General features: G+C 36.2%; 1 protein-coding gene across 1 annotated transcript in view; it reads left to right on the plus strand.

Annotated features, from left to right (window-relative positions):
* Nucleotides 1–2702: 2702 nt before the first annotated feature.
* The window catches only part of myom3 (myomesin 3), a 70862-nt gene continuing 51766 nt past the window's right edge, over nt 2703–21798 (plus strand). The window contains exons 1-4 of the mRNA XM_079894650.1: nt 2703–2909; nt 6482–6608; nt 12959–13063; nt 21227–21380. Coding sequence (XP_079750776.1) covers nt 6502–6608; nt 12959–13063; nt 21227–21380 — 366 coding nt within the window. The 5' untranslated portion in view covers nt 2703–2909; nt 6482–6501. The remainder of the gene's footprint in view (nt 2910–6481; nt 6609–12958; nt 13064–21226; nt 21381–21798) is intronic.

Genomic DNA, 21798 nt, shown 5'->3' on the forward strand with positions numbered 1-21798 from the left:
CCACGACCTTCCAACCTTCCAATCAATTCCCCACAGACAAAATCAAGTCCTGCCAGACATTTGCTCTTGTCCGATGAGCCATTTCACTCGATATACGTCACAATAGGGAAGGAACGACTATCATAACATGATGTTTCAGGAGGAGCACGTTCGAAATATCAACTCGTTTAGCACAATAGGAGGTATATATACAGCAGTCTTACCTCTGTTCCAGGACAGTTGTCCAGCATCCAAACTCCTCACTCCTAACTATTCCTATCCCAGCATGGGACGGGTGGGAGTACTCTGAGTTCGGGCCAAATTCCAAAATCGGAGCCCTTTCCTCGGAGTTGGACAGCACTCTAAATACGCATAACCTTTACTCTATCTGAATATAAGTGTGAACTCGTGAATTTTGTTTCATGACTTCTTTAATGCTGCTTTTATATTTGTTTGTTTGTTTTTGCCCTTGACAGTTATGGCATGTTTGAAACCACAGAAGGATTAGTAAATAAAGTCAGTGCTTTCATTCTTTTGGTGAACTAATTGTTGAAATGTCAGTGTGATTTTGTGTATCAGCGGTAGGCCGTATTATCAGACCCAGTCAGACATTCGAATCACGCGTCTCTCAGCAAGGACAGCTTTGAGTGCATGTGTTTTTGGCCTGTGGGAATGCTTGCATTTGTCACAATGGAAGCAGACAAAGCTCGCCTGCTGTTGTTCTATTCATGCAGTTTATTCTTAGTCTCAATGTCACATATGAAACTGTAGAAGTGGCCATGCACCTCCTCACCGCATTGTTTACTGTGGTATTTGAGCGGCAGGTGTGGCAATAAATGCTTATAAATAACCTTGCCACACAAAGCCTAGCGGTGCTCTCCCTCCCTCAACATTACCTGAGTCACGTACACTCAAACACAACTGTGTGTTGGGGTAACGCATTAGGAGTTACGTAATCGGATTACTTTTTTCAAGTATCTAGTAAAGTATCACATTACTTTTGAATTTACAACAAAATATCTGAGTTACAGATGGGGGAAAAGTAAGGCAAAAGTATACATTTCTATATACAGTAACACAATAAGTTACCTTTTAAGGGAGTAACGCAATATTGTAATGCATTGCTTTTAAAAGAAAGTTTCCCCAGCACTGGCTGTGAACGGCAGCATCTGGTCGCCGTCATGCATGTGACACTCGTTAAATGACAACTATAAAGTCAAAGTTCCATGAGCTGCATTTATAGCTGTTGTAAAATGCAGCATTTATGACACATTGCTTGTGATGTTCCTCATTTGAAAGTTAATTTGGGGGAAAAAAAGCTATGCTAAATTATTTCATTTAAATGTGCTTTTTGCATTATTTATATACAATTACAGTATTTATTAATATTTTGAATTAGCTTTACTAAGAATTTTTGTATTCTTAGTTTTTATTTAGTTTTTTTATTTTGTAATTTGTAATGTTTTTGTCAGTTTTTTAGTTTGGTTTTAGTTTTAGTAATTTCAATACTTCAACTTAAACAAAGATTTTATTTCAGTTAGTTTTAAGCAATAATATTTATATTGAATGTTATTTCAGATTTATTTAAAAAGTGTTCGTTTTAATTAAAACACTGTAACATATATTTAAATAACTGGTTTTATGTCGCTTGACAGTCTGTAGTTACACATTAATGAACTTTTGGTAACACTGTATTTTACAGTCCTTGTTATGTTACATGTATTTACTGTAGTAATGACAGTAAATTATGCATAATTACATGCAACCAACCCTAAACCAAACCCTAACCCTAATTAGATAGTAAGTACTTAGTTACACTGTAACAATGACACCTTAAAATAAAGGGTTTCATTTTATTTTAAGGTGTCATTGTTACAGTGTAATTATATATTTACGTACTGAGTAATATTAAGCAACTATATGTACTTACTATAGGGTTATAGGATTAGGGTTTGTTTGAGGGTTAGTTGCATGTAATTATGCATAATTTACTGTTAATATACAATAATGTAACAAGGACACTGTAAAATAAAGTGTTACCAAATAAAGTAACCACACTTATTTAAATAGAGTTCATACAGTGTTTTACCATATTGTTTTTAATAACTAATAATATTTAAGCAATAATCCACTCAATGCTGTGCTTTATAGTGATTTTTAACATGGTTAAGGCATTCCACATCATGTTTTACAATGAGGCAGATGTTGCTCTTTCATATATTTGGAGATGTTTCATTCAAGTATCCACTTTGTCTTAGAAGTCAATTAGAAGAATAAAAAATAGCCACAAATGAGTCATAAACTGGCAAGTAGAAATAGCAGCCTTTGGTCTTGGGATGTTGAGATCTTTGATTGCAGTCTTGTACCTTGAGCACAGTTTAAGACATTATTGAGATCTATGGATTTGTGGTAACCACATTATTTGTGGTCATTTCTAAATCAAGTGATGATGCGAGCGTCATCTGATCTCTTCTGGATTGTTCTTCACAGGGTTTATGGAGACCTGAGCATTTTATATCTCTGAGATCTTGATGCATTGTTTCCATAGATCTCTTTTCCCACAGCTCCTCTATCCCACAATGCATTGTCCCGTTGTGTCATTCCAGGTCTTCTGTCTTTTGATCTCACTGTAAGTCTATCTGGATGCTTTGAATTGATCAGTGGTCTTGCTGTGGGTCTATATTTACCACCTTGAGGAGGAGGAGTGTGTGTGTATGTGTGTGTGCTGCTGGAGGTCATCCTCACCCGCAGACACCGTGAGACTGAGAGGCCAGAGGAGAAGCTGAGAGCATTACAGAAGGTGAGACAGCAGGAAACAATAAGGAGAGTTTAACAGAGCGGCGGTGGAAGAGGGTGAGACAGGTGAAGGTCGAGGAGGAGGAGAGACGGAGACGCGTCGTCCTGCTGATCATCTGAAGGGCCTGTAGAACGTGAGTGGATTTACAATGGAAAAAATCTGTTTGCAATTTTCTTGTGCTCTTCAAGAGACTCTGCTCTAGTGTGTGCTTGAAGACGCTTATTAGCTTTTAAATCGTTCTGAAAAACACTGAATACTAAGGGACTCAACTATTTTGCTGCAGATACGTTGCTTTGAATAAAAGAGTCTGAAACACTTCACGTTGGACTTTAAAGGCATTTTTCTTTTCTATTCTACAATGATATTATGTTGGGTTACCAATTGTTGTCCAATGTCAAACCTGGATCCTGAAGCAAAACTAAGAACCACTGATTTTAATGATAACCCCTGTTCAATGTCTTGGTAAAATGCTGATAAATGCCATTTTACTTAAATGTCTTGGTTTTCAACCATGATATTTTATGCCAATAACACACTTGTTTGTGAATTTTGATAATGCAAGCATCACTATTTCTATTGCTTATACTTAAAGTTGAAGTAAAATAACTAGGCCTACTGTATAACTAAAACTGAAATGTTATAAAACTGTACAGACATATTTTAGAAAAAAAAACACTTAAAAATACTAAAACTTGACTAAAATTAAAATAAGACAGTCAAAATATTATATTATATTAATAACACAGAGGCCATTATTTATTTTGCATTGCGATGTTATTTTTAAGTTAAGCTCATTTTACTCCCAAATTTGTATTACTGTGATGCAAAAATTAAATCAAATGAAATATGAAATATTGTTCAACGATTATTCTAACAAACCATTTATCTCTTGACTTGAGTCAGTATAAACTTCTTTGCATTCCCGTTTCTCAAAACAGCTGGCATTGTAAACCAAGCGCCAAAGCAGAGATGAAAACTCCTGCCGTTTGGAGTTTATGGAGTTATTTCTCATAAGCCCGTTCATCCATCTCCTCCAGAGAGTTTTTCTCCATCAGTCTGTTTTCATTGGCCTAGATGCGATCTCTCTTTGGAGGGGCGACGGGTTGCTGTTCGGCTGATGACAGATCAATTTTAATATGCTGCAAAGTGACCTTTTGTACTCGGTCTTCAAACAAAGTCCTCACACGGACACTATAGGATCTGGTTTGAGAGGAAACGTCTGGGACAGGAGCCACTGTCATTCGGAGAGCCTTTGCCTCAGATTTAATCTGGTTAAACCTGAGGGGAAACGCATTTCTCCGTCTATGATGGAAACGCAGGTGGTTGTTGCAACTTTCGGGTAAATGAAGCCATCCTTCAAACGTGACCTGATTCTGTTAGGTTCGGCGAGGGGCGCGTGTGCCATCGGGGCTGATTTATGACTGCGGGACTCTCGTGGGCTGCATTGAGCCTCACAACTAATGAATTATTATCCTCACAATAGCTCACAAAGGGACTTTTACCAGGATTCTTACACAATGGATGTCCCTCTTCTCCTTTCAGCTCTTACCTGATGTGGTGACTGGGTGAAACTCATGAAAACACAGCCAGGTCACATTTCACACAGGAAATTCTATTTTGCATTACATCACATTCTTTTTGGTTTGACTTTATAGATATTTTTAATATTATCTCATATATTAGGCTGCTGTCACTTTAAGACCTGACTCGTGGATCCATTATTCTGTTACACATGCGTTTTCTTTCTCAACAGTTTACATTCACTGACTGTGTTTACGTAAATATTCGCAAAGACCGGCATTTTGTCTTTATTTTATGTGTATTTGACTATTTAAGTGCAGTAAGCAGCGAAAAATAAGTCAATTTAGTCCTGAGAGGCGGCTTTGTCCCGCACACTTAAAGGCACAATATGTAACTTTTTTGCTTTAAAAATAGCAAAAATCACTATATGTTATATATTTTTTTGTTGTTGTGTACTTACATTATCCCGACTGTTTCCAACAACTTTCAAACCAGGAGAAATTTGTAATTTAATTCGAAGACACGTCCCGTTTCTTTATTTCCGTTTTGTCGCAGTCAATGGCATCATATCCGCGTTGTCCCTGGTTTCTGCTCGGACTGCCATAACCAGAGCTATGAACCAGAGCCCTCTGATTAACCAAAGCGACAGACGCAGACAACTGTGTAGTTCGCAATGTCTATTTGCACGCTGTTGTTGTTTCGTTCAAACATTATGGACCATGGCAAGCAGACTTTGGATAAAAAAGGAGAACTAAAACGAGAATCAATATCAGCGCAGTGTTTTCGAGATGCCGAGAGCTCCCATAGACAGTATATAAACGAGAGCTCCACGTCCGAGACTTCGACCGCTCCTACATGTACTTTATTAAACAGGTGAGCACATTTACATAAAACTAATCAATGTTATATAGTTCAACAATGATAAAATGTTAGAATATGATCTGTATGTTATTCTAATGTTGATCTAGCTTACTGCTAGTCTCATACAGACAAACTAACACATAAATTTCAACACATTGAAATACAGTTTAGTGTGATAGTGTAATGTTAGACCAAGTGAAACAGCGCTGTGTTACCTCAAGTTTAATTTGTCTAATAAACTGACCTGTGAGTTGTAATTCTGCACTTGCGTGTAGTTCGGTAGAATGAAATGTCCATATTCCTTTTATATCCGCGGGACTCGCGTCGCGTGTGGAGCTGATAGCTGTCTCTTAGCAATCCCGAACTGCTTCATATCACAGTCATGATAAAAGCATCGATGTATTCAGTCATCCATAAACATTATTAGATCGGTCGGCTTGACGTTGACGACAAGATCCATAGTTCTTAGCAAATGTTGCGTCATCAAACTACGCCTTTGTTATTGTAAAGAGGTTAGCGACCCCTAGTGGAGAAAAATTCCATCCTGTCCGTTTAAGGTGTGAGCACAAAAGTTAATTATTTATAGTAGAATGTCTTGTGGACCATTGAAATAAAGTGCTACCTTTGTTTTTATTATTAATTTTTTTTTTTTATTATTATGCATATATTTATTATTACGTATAAAACAATTTCTAAATATTTTTTTTAAATACATTAATAACATAAATTAATTTATATATAAAATAATATAAAAATATATACATTTATATATAAAAAATATTGTATTTTTTTACATTATTTTTGACCATTTTTTTTTATGTCAATATGTTTTTTATTAAGTTTATTTAGTTTTAGTTATTTTAGTCCTTCAGATTCAACTAAACATGAGAAATATTAAATTGACTTGGTAATTGTTTATTTTGTTTCAAGAAATGATAATGTTTTTTTTTTAATGGTTTTAGCTTTAGTTGTTAACAATAATAACCCTGAATGGCCTAAAAACAGGCTTTAAATCTATGCAAAATATTAATCTAACAGCAAAACTGGACATAAGAATCACTCTTTTATTTGAATAGTGATACTGTAATGTTTTGCATAAGTCCTTCGTATTGCTGGTGTTCTGTAGAAGTATGATTTTAGTTTTTCAGTTTTTCTGGAGGGGGGTGTAAATGAGCCGTGACTTCCCGCGTACCATCACTGGGCCGTGTCTGGTGTTGTGGATGTGACAGATCGCTATCTGTCGGTGTGCAACGGACTGGTGTGATTCTCTTTCTCTAAGTGCTTCTGTCCTTTTGACAGCTGTGTCGTTCTGCTCTGATGCAGGTGCTGCTGAGAGCTTCGCCATGGCAACCAAAATAGTAACACAGCGTTGCCAGGAAGAGCAGATGGACCAGATGTCTCACAGCATGGAGATGTCCTCCCAGATCAAGAAGAGAAAGTTCAAATCCAGGTAGAGCCACACTGACCCTCAAAGCACGCCATGAACATTCCCCTGCGTCACGCCACTGGATGCCATGAACATTCACACGCTTCCCAACTTTAGGAAACAAGTGTAAATCACCAGCTGAATTAGCTGAATTAATTAGTGCATCTCATTGACACTCGCTCGGTTTGCTGTCCTTTCAGAGAGCAGCTGTGCAAACATATGAGGTCTTAACGGCTCCAGTTCAGCTCTTCTAATGGGACGGGTGTCTTAGAAGGAAGGATCAGCAAAACATGAATGTGTTTTCATCATTTACTCATATTTATTTTCTTCCATGAAACACGAAAGATATATCTTTTTATAATAATGCATAATAATACATAAAAAGATAATATGCTGCATGTCTGAGCTGCTTTTTTACAGTACATGTAATAAAAGTGCACTCAAGAAAATATTTAGACCTAAATTTAAGATTTATATATTGGAATTGCATTTAACATTTCCATCCATTTGGATTACAGTTTTAACATAAACTAATAACTTAATGTGATGCATATTTGTCAGTCATGCATGAATGAAACGGGTAAGTTTATGCTAATTGGAAAATGTGATTGTTTAAAGAAAATCAAATAAATGCAAATAATAGTTAATAATAAACTATGCCATTATTTTTTTGGGTGCAGAAAACATATCTGTTTCATTCATTCATATGACTGACAAATATGCCTTGCATTAAAGTTTATTAGTATAAAACTGTTTGATCTAAATGGATGGAAATTGTACATAAAATTCAAGTACATAAATCTAAAATTTAGGTTTAAATATTTTTTGAGTGTAGCTTTAAAAATTGACAAACAATTTACCCTAAAAGTAGTAAATGAGTATGTGAATAAAAGCCTAAATTCAATCTGTTCACCATATAAATAGATCGAGTCTCTTCAGAAACTCTGGACTAAACCGCTCGATTCATATGGATTAATTGTACGATCTCTTTATGAACTTTTTGAAGCGTCAAAGAGGTAGTTGTCAATGGAGGGATCAAAAAGATCTTCGTTTGTGTTCTGATGATGAACAAAAGCAACATAAGGACAACATGAGGGTGACATCATTTTCATTTTTGGATGAACCAACCCTTTAATTAATAACAATGATTCATTACTGCGCCACTTGTTTGGGATCATGTGTGTGATGGTCTGTGGAGATTACATGACAATTACTGATGGGGAAGGCAGCTGTGTTTCACCCTGACATGTGCTGGAGTTATTCTGAGCTCACCGAGGCATCGCAGCCATGGCAAACTCCCAGGTGTACACTAGTGTTGTTGACAGACACATTAACAATAGACACACACACACAAGTTCTTTCCCAAAACCTCCTGGGGTTAAATCCGTTAAGGACATGTACCTATGCATCATGGTTGCATTTGTCTGTACCTTGTACTTTAATGTATTGTGTTAAAAAAATGCATGTTAATACAGCGTAAGAGAACCTAATTTTCTTCATGCAATTTTTGTATTATTTTTAGAGTCAAATATGACCTGGACTGATTATTTTATGAGATTCCCACCTTTTAAGGCATCTTATGTTCACTCCTGAAGATGCCTTGTTTTGGCCAAATTTATATGTATGCATTTAAGTGACCTACAGCAGAGGCCAGGTTTTCTTCAAGGTTTCTTTTGTGGAGAATACAATGGCAAAATGCATTGCAAGTTTGCAGCACACAGTGAAATCGTGTTGTATCTTAAAGGAGAACATTTTTTTGTACATTTGGAGTGCTGTCAATACAGAGAACAACGACAAAAATCGGTGTTGCCTACACCGTGTTATCCTCTTTTTAAAATTTTCACCCTGTTGACTTCAATGGGGCAAGTTTTAAACCTGCTTTTAGCCTCTTAACATCCTTGATGTGTCATTACAAGTGCACAGGTCATGTGAGTGATTCCTTCAGAGTGAACACGGGTCAATCTGACTGCAGTAGATGTGAAAGATATGAATAAAAATGATGTTATTTCAGCCAGCGCACATACCTGTATTTACATCCTGTTTTCGGTCGAAGCCCACAGTAGTCGATTGTCGAGTTCACGCGCATAGGTTTAGTACGTACGATCAATGCGCCCGAACTCGACAATCGATTACTTTGGACTTCAACGGAAAACAGGATGTAAATACAGGTATGTGCGCTGGCTGAAATAACATCATTTTTATTCATGAATCTTTCACATCTACTGCAGTCAGATTGACCCGTGTTCACTCTGAAAGAATCACTCACATGGCTGTGCACTTGTAATGACACATCAAGGATGTTAAGAGGCTAAAAGCAGGTTTAAAACTTGCCCCATTGAAGTCAACAGGGTGCAAATTTTAAAAAGAGGATAACACGGTGTAGGCAACACCGATTTTTGTCGTTGTTCTCTGTACTGACAGCACTCCAAATGTACAAAAAAATTAGCTCAATATTAAAATTGACCGGAGTTCTCCTTTAATAATAATAATAATAATTCGTTACATTTATATAGCGCTTTTTCTGAGACCTCAAAGCGCTTTACATAGATGGGGGAATCTCCTCAACCACCACCAATGTGCAGTATCCACTTGGATAATGCGACGGCAGCCATATTGCGCCAGAACGCCCACCACACACCAGCTTACTGGTGGAGAGGAGACAGTGATGAAGCCAATCAGCATATGGGGATGATTATACTAATCCCCAGTATATGGGGATTAGTATCTTAGCAACATGATACCATTAAAATCAAGTTAAGAACGTATTTGAATGCGTCACAAAGGTCGTTAACTGACACAAAGCTTTGTTTGCACTTCACACAATAGTATAATAATGTTTCCCAAAGTTTGCTTCAGTTACTTGAACTTCTCTTCTGGCTTATTTGACAGTCAAAGCGAACATCAACAGTGTTGGTATGCTATATCCATTGGCCCAATCACTGAAGCTTATATTACACAATTACTTTAAATAACTTCCTTCTTTTCTTTTGTTGGCCTGTCGGAGAGAACATACAGATCCGCAAACACACAGATGAACTTCTGCTTTTGTCATTATATCAATCGCACGTGTTCCTCTGTAAGCGGGAGGGTCGTTTAACAATGCTTCTGAATCTGAATCTGAGAGTCGCTGTTTAAATAGACACTGATCCACTTTCCATTGTGTCCCACTGGATTGACTGACTATTTCTGCCTTGAATCCTGGTGGATTTATCATTTTTATGAGATGAGCGTGTTGTAAATACCAGTGAGGAACTCCAGATTTTCTTTGAGCTCCAGCTGTCCGAATGGAAGCGTGTTAATTAAAGAATCATGGGCAAAGACCAATATGTTGTTGTAATGTATGAATATTGACTTTGTACTCATACTCCTGATGAAGTGTAGCAATAACATTTGAGAGAAAATCTACTACTCTGTCATTTATCTAGAGAAATATTAAATAAGACAAAATTTGCTAAACCGGTTTGCTTTATTTTGATTGAATACATATCTCATAATGGTATTGATGCCCTCCGGAAACAAGCACATCTCTTTAAAATATAGCATGTTCTGGTAGATCAGCAAAATATGATTTGTTAGAAACTATAATAACAAACAAATATATTGGCCACTAAAAATATTAATGCACTTTACAACTGAGGAAGAAAACAGGAAAATTAAAAAAGCAACTAATAATTATTATTTTTGTGCAAAAACATTATTGCATAACTTGTTGGAAGGTTTTATTTTAATTTATCTATTTTAATTGTTTAACTTTTTAAAAAAAAAAATGTATTTTTTTATTTTTTTATGCTTTTTAAAGGAGTCTCTTATGCTTACCAAGGCTGCATTTATAAAAAATACAGTAAAAACAGTAATATTTTCAAATATTATTGAAATTCAAAATAAGTGTTTTCTATTGTAATTTGTAATAAATTAAATTGTTAACCCAAAAAAATGAGAATTATGCCAAAGATTTTTTGAATGTTTATTATGCTCACCAAGGGTACATTTCTTTAATGAAAAATACTGTAAAAACATTAAAATTGTGAAATATTGTTACAATTTAAAATAATTATTTTCTATTTAAACATATTTTAAAATGTAATTTATTCCTGAGATGCAAAGCTGAATTTTCAGCATCAGTCTTCAGTGTCACATGACCCTTCAGAAATCATTCTGATATGCTGATTTCCTGCTCAAGAAACATATATTATTATTACTGTCACTTTTGATCAATTTAATTGCTTCTTTGCATAAACATAAAAAAAATGCCTGACCCCAAACTTTTGAACAGTAGTGTAAAGTTTTATAGTACTATAAAACTGAGTAAATGTACAATGACAAACACATGCATAAGATGTGAAACTGCTTCATTAAAGTCTAATTCTAAAGGACATGGACTGGCTCACACAAAACACCTGCTCGAAAGTGACGATCACCTTTAAACCGGTCTGAAGCAGCGCTCTGAGCCGATGCACATGTGGATCAGCCGGTTACTCAACCTTCGCTTCAATGTAGATTTTATTTTGTCTAATAATGAGAGTCAGCCTGTCTCTATCACCTGAGAAAGGAACATGCAGTGGAGAGTGAATCAGGCCGTTACGCAGGAGGCCGATCTGAACTGATAGAAAGACTCCTGTGGGCGCTGATCCACTAAACCCTCACAGACGGCTGTGGAGAGATACAAGTCTCTGAGAGCTCAACAGAAGACGAAGATGTTCAATATAGATGGAGAACGGCTGGCATTCACACCTATCTGGATTTACATTTGGATATAGAAAGTGAAAATAGAGTAATATTAATGACATTGGATAATGGTGTTGAATTTGCCAGAGTTCCCGTCTACTTTTTTTTTAGTATTTTTCCATTCATTTTTCACATAGTCTTCCTTAAAGCAGAATAAGCCATGAACCAAACCAACCCACTATGAGGTGAATCACAACATTACACACTTTGAATTGAAACAAAAATGTGTTACAAAAATCAGGCAAAAACACAAGACTGTGAACTTATCAGCTTTAAAGGATTAGTTCACCTCAAAATGAAAATTTCCTGATAATTTACTCACCCCAATGTCATCCAAGATGTCCATGCCTTTCTTTCTTCAGTGGAAAAGAAATTAAGTTTTTTGAGGAAAACATTTCAGGATTTTTCTACACACAATGGAGTTCAATGGCAACCAGAATGTTGAAGTTTCAAAGGGCTCTGCACGATCCCAGCTGAGGAATGGGGTCTTATCTGGCGAAATGATCGGTCATTTTCTAAAAAAAATTAAAGATTTATGTACTTTTTAACCACAATTGTTCGTCTTGTGCTGGTCTGCGACGCGCCACACATTGTGTCATCATGTTGGAAAGGAAGAACAACACAATACAATGACACATTGCAAATAGAATTGAAAGCAATGGAGAAATATTAAACTTAATTTAAAGTTGTTGATTATATCTCCAGAAACAATATGTATTTTAGGTTTATTGTGTGCTCCACACGGAGATCTGATCTCACAGAGTCCATCTGGGATCGCATGAAGAAACAGAAAAAAACTGATACAGACTAAATCCAGAAGAAACGAAGAAATCGACCTGCAATGAATTTGCATTTCCTTCAACCTGAGGTTTATTCTTTTCACTTTTGTTGTGAAAGTTCTTTTACATTTACCAAAAATAGAACTTTTATTTGTTGTTGTTATTTAAAAACCAACCCACTATGAAAAAAATAAATAATAATAATTATTTCCCTTCCTTTAATCCTCCCTTATCGGGCTTATGCTACTCTGAACAATGCATGAACTTGGTATTTTGAGCACTTCATGTGTTGTTTTTGCCTCTTCGCGATGACTCGCTTAATTTAGTCCTAATTTGTAAGTCGCTTTGGACAAAAGCGTCTGCTAAATGACTAAATGTAAAAGTAAAAAAATACGAAAGCCCAGCCCAGACAAGAAAAAGTAACGCAAAAGTATATAACACATTACTTTTCATCTAAAGTAAATAAGTAACTTTTTTAGGGAGTAACACAATATTAATGGATTACTTTTAAAAGTAACTTTTCTCAACTCTGCTGCTAAATAGAGTAAATGAGTATAATAGTGCCGAAAAGTCTTTGTAATGTTGTAAATTTTGTTAGTAACAGATGCAGAGCTTTCCATGCGACAGACAGAATGACAGAAGCACATCAGTGCAAACGGCTTTCCGTCAGAAACTCTTTCACTCCATCTGTCTCTCTCTTCTCCACCTCATGGTCTCAGTGATGCAGCTTCTGCCAGCTTTAGCTCAATATTAAGAGTATGTCACATATAATGTACACGTTTGTGCATGCAAATATATTGTGAATGTTCAATATTTCACCCACCCATGATGCAATTGTTTTTTTTTTATCTTTGCATTGTGTTTGAACAGTGATGAAAAAGCCTCCTTCAGTGAATTCTATCCCATCATTCCTGGCGACGTCATGTCTGTCAAGGAGATCCTGACCGAGCCCAAGTTCCCGCGCCACAGGACATGGTACAGTGAGAGCTGAAACACACACACACACACACACACACACACACACACCGTGGATATTCAGGTTTAATGGGAACATATAGGCATAACGATTTTTATACTGTAAAAAAAAACTGTATGTTCTATCCCCTACCCCTAAACCTCCCATCACAGAAAACTTTATTTATGTATCATTTGAGTATGATAAATTGAGTTTTCCTCATTTTTTTCCCCATAACGTAGGGTATACAGAACCACACACACACACACACACACACACACACACACACTGCATGGCTTTAGCAGCAAGTGAAGATGTCTTTAGGTCACCTCTCAGTAACATGCTGACATGATGACATTATCATTGTGGAGCTTTGCTTTGTTAAAGCTCTGTGAGGGCCACAGCTGTCCTGCTGAAAATGTGAAAGGTTTAAAAATAATATGATGGAGTCACAGGGGCTGGCAGGACACGGCAGGTCAAGGCATGATTTACATGTCAAACCGTTTTATCTGCGGTGCTCGCGTCAGATTCTCTCAAACTTTCAGTAGGAGATTTACATACACAATAAACACTGAAACATACACACAGTTTTGGGTTTCGTTCCATGAAAAATAGGACACATGCAAATACATCATGCAGGAAAAGAGCAGCAGCAAACACTTTGGGAATAGGGGAAACTTTTCACAAGTTCAGTCTTTAGGGGAAACACAATCGGCTCCTACTAGGCTCTAAATGCCTACGGCTGGGTATTATATTTCAAAAATGTCCAAAAAGAAAGAAGCTGATCTACTGGAATACATGGATACATCTCAAAAACCTGTTTAGGTCAAAATCAAAAGACAGAAATTAGACATTTTACAAACAATTTTTTTTTTTACATATTTACATTATTAAGCTCATTTACCCCCAAACTTCTTGTTTCTGCAATGCACAAAAAACATGTTGATTTAAATGTAACTCAAAAGCTAAATGTCTAGAATCTATCTATCTATCTATCTATCTATCTATCTATCTATCTATCTATCTATCTATCTATCTATCTATCTACAGTATCTATCTATCTATCTATCTATCTATCTACAGTATCTATCTATCTACAGTATCTATCTATATCTATCTATCTATCTATCTACAGTATCTATCTATCTACAGTATCTATCTATCTACAGTATCTATCTATCTACAGTATCTATCTATATCTATCTATCTATCTATCTACAGTATCTATCTATCTACAGTATCTATCTATCTACAGTATCTATCTATATCTATCTATCTATCTATCTACAGTATATATATATATATATACACATTATCTGTCTATCTATCTATCTACACTATCTATCTATCTATCTATCTATCTAGTGTCTATCTATCTATCTACAGTATCTATATATATATATCTACAGTATCTATCTATCTATCTATCTATCTATCTATCTACAGTGTCTATCTATCTATCTACAGTGTCTATCTATCTACAGTATCTATGTATCTACCTATCTATCTATCTATCTACAGTATCTATCTATCCATCTATCTATCTACAGTGTCTATCTATCTATCTACAGTATCTATCTGTCTATCTATCTATCTATCTATCTATCTATCTATCTATCTATCTATCTGTCTATCTATCTATCTATCTATCTATCTGTACTGGTCATGTTCTTGCCAGGTTTTGTGTTAAAGGAACTAAAGCACCTCTCTGATTTTTTCTTCGACACTTCTGTTTTTCTCGTCCTTTCCGCGCTGTCGCTTTCCCCCTGCTTAGCATGATGGGAAAGGCACATCCCCTATATTCACCTCTCACACTTAACAGGTTTACCTGCAATTCACAGCGCGCCGGCAGCCGCTTTAGTTTTCAGGCTGGTAATCCTGTTCAGACGGAGACATTAACACGGTCATGCCTCTTCCGCCGGAGGGTTACGGCTCCAGGAACAGCCTGGGAAAAAGGTTTGAGTTATAGGATAAAAAGGTCACTTCAGTAAATCAAGCTTCAAATGCAGGATGGATGATTCGAGGATGAGCGATAAAGCCCGTCAGCACAGGGTTCGAATGAAGGTCAGGCAGGAGAGTCACTGTAGTTTTGTGTTTTAAGTGAAGGTGAGCTGAGAGAGAAGAAGAGCAAGATCGGGATCAAGTGGATAGATGTGTTCATCTCATAATCTCTGCTGAATATGTTGCTCATATGAAGTAGTGTCACGCTCTGTCTGTCTATGGCTTTTTCTCTCTGCTGTATCTCACATTCACACACACGGCAGGTTGTCAGTCCTCGTCTGAGTGTGTAATCCTGTTCCCGGTGTTTGGCAGCACGACACCAGACAGGTTCAGCTGTTGGCTTCTGTTTTTATTATTTACAGCACGAGACACCGCAACATTACAATGTTTTCTGATGTGTAAACGCTCTCTGAATGAGCCTGAAAGTCAGTTCAGACTGATGCTCTCAGCACTGAGATGAAGGAAGACCATGGATCTTATCAAAGTGAATCCTTTATCACCACGTCAGAAGGATGAAAGTCACAATCTTCACGTCAGGTCACGGCTCTGGGACCAGTGCGTCTGATGTTGCTCCAGTACAGACGGAAAACTAGTCTGGAAAAGCGGCTAGTCTGACTTAAATGAACAGATGGTAGCAACACATCCGGTGATTGAACTATAAGCTTGAGAAATCTTGCAAATAAACAATACAAAAAAATAAATAACATAAATTAATATATAAATTCATTTATATTAATATAAAGATGCATAACTTTCAATGTAATTATTTTCTCTTGTTTTCTCTTTTATTTATGAATATTTATTCATTTATTATTGTATTACATTTATGTCTTATAATATTACTTTCAGACCATTATTTTCTCTTTTCTTTTATCTTATTTTTGTTGTGATCTCAACATAACAAAAGTTACAACAAATCAAAACTGGAAAAAGTCATGCATAATCTCTAAATTACCAACATTTACAGTATTAACTATCATCCTAAAGTTGTACTTTTTCTACAATTTTACATCTTTAAGTTTTAGTCATTTTTAATTCAGTTAGTTGCCAAGGCAAAATTTTTCATTTTTATTTTACATTTTTAAGTTTTTATCTGATTCTTATGTTTGATTTAAGCTTTGTTTTAATTACTTAAAATTGTTTATAATAGTATTATAGTTTTAGTTTTGGTTAACATTAACAACATTGATGTACAGAGGGGATCAGAAGTCAGGGACCTCAACTGAAAATGCTTCTATTTAGCATTTTCTTCATAATTTAATACCTTCTTTTAAAATCAAAATAACAGTTTATGTGTATCTCTCCTGCTTTAATGCCAGCAGTAAATGAACAAAACCTGATGATCATTTTCTCCTGGATCCAAAAGCATCTTGAGCTCTAATGGAAGCGGGAACATGATCATCTAGAAAATCCCAAAAGATTCAGTTTATTTCCAGGTTTAATTAGAATTAGGCTACATAATGATCTGCTAAATAGAAAAGAGCAGAAATGAGAGGGATCGTTGTCTGGGACTCTTTCTTGAGTTTCCTCTCTCCATCTAAATCTGGATTAATCCTTTTCACATTCATGTGTAAATAAGTTGGACCATTATGCCGTTTTTCACGTCAGAAACGTCCCTCTTTCTTTCAGGCTTAGTCTTTTAGACTCTCTCTACATAAGTGCATTCATTTGAGTCAGTCATCAGTCTGGCGGCGCTGCACTAAACCCATCCAAAGCAAAACAGCAAAGTGTCAAAGCGGAGAATGGCAACTTCTAATTGCACTGAGACATTTTAAATCACCTGATATCGACCCTGAGGATAACTGGCATTTTTCTTTGTCTCGTCTGCCATCTGGATTCATGGCACGAGGCTCGGCCAGTGTTTCTGCTGACCTCCTCTAAAGCGCTGACATGACAGCCAGTTAAATGTCATGAGCATCGTGCACCTCTTCAAATGAATTCTGACTTCAGGGAAAGTTCACGCCGTTCAAATCATCATTAGTTGCTTTGAAACCTTTCATAAAAAGTTTTAATAGTGCTTTTGACAAAATGGGTTTGAAATGATGTTCACTCCAGGGTTATTATAGTTAACTAAAACCATAAAATAAATTTCCGTTACTTGAAATAAATAAACATGAATTGAAATAAAATCAAATAAAAACCTTAAAGGGACTATATGTACGAATTTCCATGTATTAATCGCTTTTTTTATTTTCCAATGTGTTAACAGCTTGCTACTACGAAGCTTAAAGGGTAACTCTCGCCAAAATGCAAGCTAGGGTCTTTTTGTTAATCTACTCGAGGCAAACTTTCGTTTAAAAGCATAATTAGAATGGAAACGCCAATTTTAAGTTTGACTGTATTTTCGTTTTAGGTTAAGTGCCTTGTGAATGGGAGTGAATGAGCACTTTTATGATAGCATCAAAAATCACTATTTTTAAAACACTAAGAAGGCTCGACACAACATGAAAGTTTGCTGGAAGTATCACCAGGGGCTCTACACATGAAGTCCAGCATTGAGAACATTGTGTGTGTACACAGAGTTTACTAAAAAGAAAGATTTTGAACAACTCACTGTGTTTCCGTACGCCAGCATTTTGACAGTCAAAAATAGTCTATCTCCGTAACAGGGAGGAGAGTAAAGATGGAAAGCTCCTATTAGTTCAATATAAATTCATGGATAATTTGTTGTTTTCTCGTTAGTGAAAATCAATATTGACCTTGTATTTGAAAAGGATCCTCATATATGAAACAATACTAAAATTCAGAGTCAGCTCATTCACATTCGGAAATCGACTATTTTTGACTATCAAAATGCCGGCGGACACAGAGACAGTGAGTTTTTCAAAATCTTTCTTTTTATGTTCTCAATGCTGGAGTTCATGTGTAGAGCCCCTGGTGATACTTTGAGCAAAGTTTCATGTTGTATCGAGCCGCATTAGTGTTTTAAAAATAGTGATTTTTGATGCTATCATAAAAGTGCCCCATTCACTCCCATTCAAAAGGCATTTAACCTAAAACGAAAATACAGTCATACTTAAAATTGGCGTTTCCATTCTAATTATGCTTTTAAACGAAAGTTTGCCTCGGGTAGATTAACAAAAAGAGCCTAGGTTGCATTTTGGCGAGAGTTACGCTTTAAAGAACGAGACCTTCCCTGATTTCCTAGGTTGTCTATGAAGTGTAGATTGATTTTTAAGTGAAGATCCTAAGGCTGTGACATTAACGAGTGCTCTCGTTCTCTCCTCTCTTCTGTTCTATGACACATGAAACGAATGCTTATACAATATTCAGGATGATGCCAGAAGAGCCATTCTGTACTGTAATGTCAATGTGCCTTGCAATTAATTCAAACTATAGTCTCACATAGCTCTATCTATATATCTCTACACTTTATAATCCAACTATCATAAGAGTGTAATTTTAATGACCTCATCTTTCGACATCACTGTGATCAGATGCTTTCTGAACGGCTGTTTTCTCACCGCTGTCATTTGTGTTGTTCATTTTGTCATTAAGAGAAAAGCGCTCTGCACATATTTACATATTCATCTAAACGTCGCTGTCAGCAGCGTGGACGGCGTCGGGATGTTCATTAACAGTATATCGCTGCAAAGATGTTTTCAACCGTGAGTATACACGGGTTTCTTGTATACAAACAATACCGGATGCGCGCGCATCCAGGAGGCAGAAAACCGCTAGCTGTTATGCCGAGTTCTGTAAAAGAACATTGTAATTAACGTAGATTTCGCATTGTTTGTAATTTGTTTGTAATTTCTTGTTGAGTCAATAATAAACTGCAATTTCAGAGTTGGATCTGTTTGTTTGCGTTTCATATTAATATAGCATTATGTAAAACGTCCAACTGTTTACGAATCAAAATCCGGACATACTGTGATGTATGTATGAATTATCATGTTAGACTAAGTTAGTAATGTAATTAGGGTGACCACCATCAAACAAACCAAATGTGGGACGATTATAAGTTTGTGTGGGACAATGTGGGACATGTTACCAACACCAAAACATAACCTGAAACTGTTATATAATGTTTATCTAATTTAATAAAAACATTTGTATTCTGCCTTTCAGCTGATAAAAATTCTTTGTTCTTTAGTTCCTTTCCTTCCAGAAAACACCATTACATCACTATGTAACATAACATGTCTTTATTTTACATGTCATTTAAATTCAACATCACTGAGCCCAAAGGCAGCAGGCATCATGCGCATATATATATATAATTTATTATTATTATTATTTTTTTAAACAGTTCTGACCAACTCCAACTAAAACCCAACAAAATAAACAATGAACAAATAAAATATAAAACATGAAATTAGATCATTGACAGTCTTCTATATTAAGAATATATTAAACCAAAAACGTTCATATTTTTTAGAAAGGATGTGAATTAAAACAACCACAGCAGGCAACAAGTTGATAAATTCTGTTAAATTTAAATTGACCAACTTATCTATTTGTTTTCTGACAGGAAACACATGGAACGAATACACCGCTCCACATTTTTATTGACAGCCGTCACAACCTACTAGTGACCGTGTTTACTCCTTTCCTTTCAAACATTGGATAGGATTTTAAAAACGGCTGTTGTATTTGTACTTCTGACGAAGCGCTGTTAAATATAGGTGAAAAACTACGCCGCAAAAAGAACAAATAAAACTTACTCTCAGCAATGGTGAGATCTTGCCGGATCCCTACGCAATACATGACGATCTTTGGATTGAGGATGACAAGAAGTGGCCAGCAATTGTATGGCCTGATATATAGCCATAATTATCTTATTCAAGCAAGTGTGTATACAAGAGAAATGATTAGAGCGTACAAATCCCTTGATGCATGATGCATACAACTAAGTTACGTGCTATGTGGTCATGTGCAGCTCGTCAAATTATGAATAGAAAGAATATAACATACAACTTCCTCCTTCTGTCCCACTCTTCCATTTGCCTAGATTTGGAATTACTTGCAACAATTTAAATGAGCAGATAAAACAACAGATAAACCTGCATGTAAATAAATTACGCAACAACTCCTTGGTATTTTGACTTAGCGACAACACCACCACTATGCTACTAGCCTAAACCCTTTACTCCAGTACGAAGACCGCGGGTCTTTCTGCTTCTTGGTTGCGTGCGCAAGCAGTGATGACGTCGCCGAGAAATCCATGTATATCAGGGCCTTGAATCACGTTCAGTCTCTTGAGCACGAGCAGTGAGACGCTGGCTGCAGTTCACATTATGGCCACCGGTGTCGCTAATAACAAGGGTTTCTGAATTCTACACATAGACCATTTAAAGGGGTGGTTGATTATGATTTCACTTTTCTAACTTTAGTTAGTGTGTAATGTTGCTGTATGAGTTACAACGCTCAAAGCTCAAAGCAATTTGCTTTTAAGAAATTCCTTTTTAAGGACTACAACAAACGGCTGGTAGAGACTACACCACATTCCTCCCGGGTTAGTGACATCACCAACCCTAAAATTTACATAAACCCCGCCCCCTGAACACGATTTATAGATTATCAAGACAGAATATGCTAATCAAAGACTAGAAGATAACTACACATAAGCTACATAAATTCATCAACTAACCATTCAGAAATGTCCTTTTGCTTCTACATGTTGTCACTTCTTCTTGAGTCTCTCCATCATTGTCTGACTCCGGTTTGAACATAAAAGGCTGAAAGTTTTTGAAATTTTCAGTGCATTTGTGTGTGAGGTAAAAGAACACACAATGCCCTCTGTGCTGGGAGCAGCAGCTCATTTGCATTTAAAGGGACAGGCACAAAAACGGTTCGTTTTTACTCACCCTCAAAAAGAGACAATTTTAACACGCTATATAAAAATATCTGTGGGGTATTTTGAGCTAAAACTTCACACACACACTCTGGGGACATCAGAGACTTATTTAACATCTTGTGAAAAGAGCATTATACCACCCCTTTAAACTTACATTTTATTACAGCTAGTTGGCAAAGCAACATTTCTCATTTTTATTTAGTTTACTTTTTTACTAAAATAACTAAAAATAAAACTGAAATAAAGAGAAAATAGAAAAAACTAATTCTAAATAAAAAAAAACTAGTATATCAATGATGTTAAAATAACTAGTTTACTCCACTCATATCAGTGGGTTCATAAGCATCTTGCAAACAAGAAAATGTCTGACCTTTGACCTCAGGGAGGCCCTGAGAGAGACCATGTCCAGCGACGAGCAGCGTGAGAGAGACCAGTGGACTCTGTTCGGCAACGAGGCTGAGAAGCTGGAGATCGGGGTGATCAGAAACCAGCATGTTGTCCGTGAGCGTGTGGATCGAGTCGCGCTGCGCCGGGAGGTGAGTGATACACACACCAAAGAGAAGAGCTCTGCACCTCGAACACACACCTGCCGCCTTCCACTGCTTAGTTTTAAAGAAAAAGTTTATCCCAATAAATTATCTGATAGATATCGGTCTATCGCTCTCTCTATCTATCATTCTCTCTGTCTATCGCTCTCTTTATCTATCTTTCTCTCTGTCTATCGTTCTATTACAGCTATAGTTGCCAAAGCAAAATTTCTATATTTTGATATACCGGTATTTTAACGTGATTCACTAAAATAACTAAGACTAAAACTGTAAAATAAAAAAAATATATATTTAGACATATTTAAAAAACAAACAATAAATTATTATTAAAATGATTAAATTATTATAAAAAAAATAAAATAGAACGCTTTGTGTGAGAAACAGACTGAAATGTAACCGGGTTATT

This window comes from Squalius cephalus (assembly GCF_949319135.1).
Source record: "Squalius cephalus genome assembly, chromosome: 15".
Taxonomy (NCBI): domain Eukaryota; kingdom Metazoa; phylum Chordata; class Actinopteri; order Cypriniformes; family Leuciscidae; genus Squalius; species Squalius cephalus.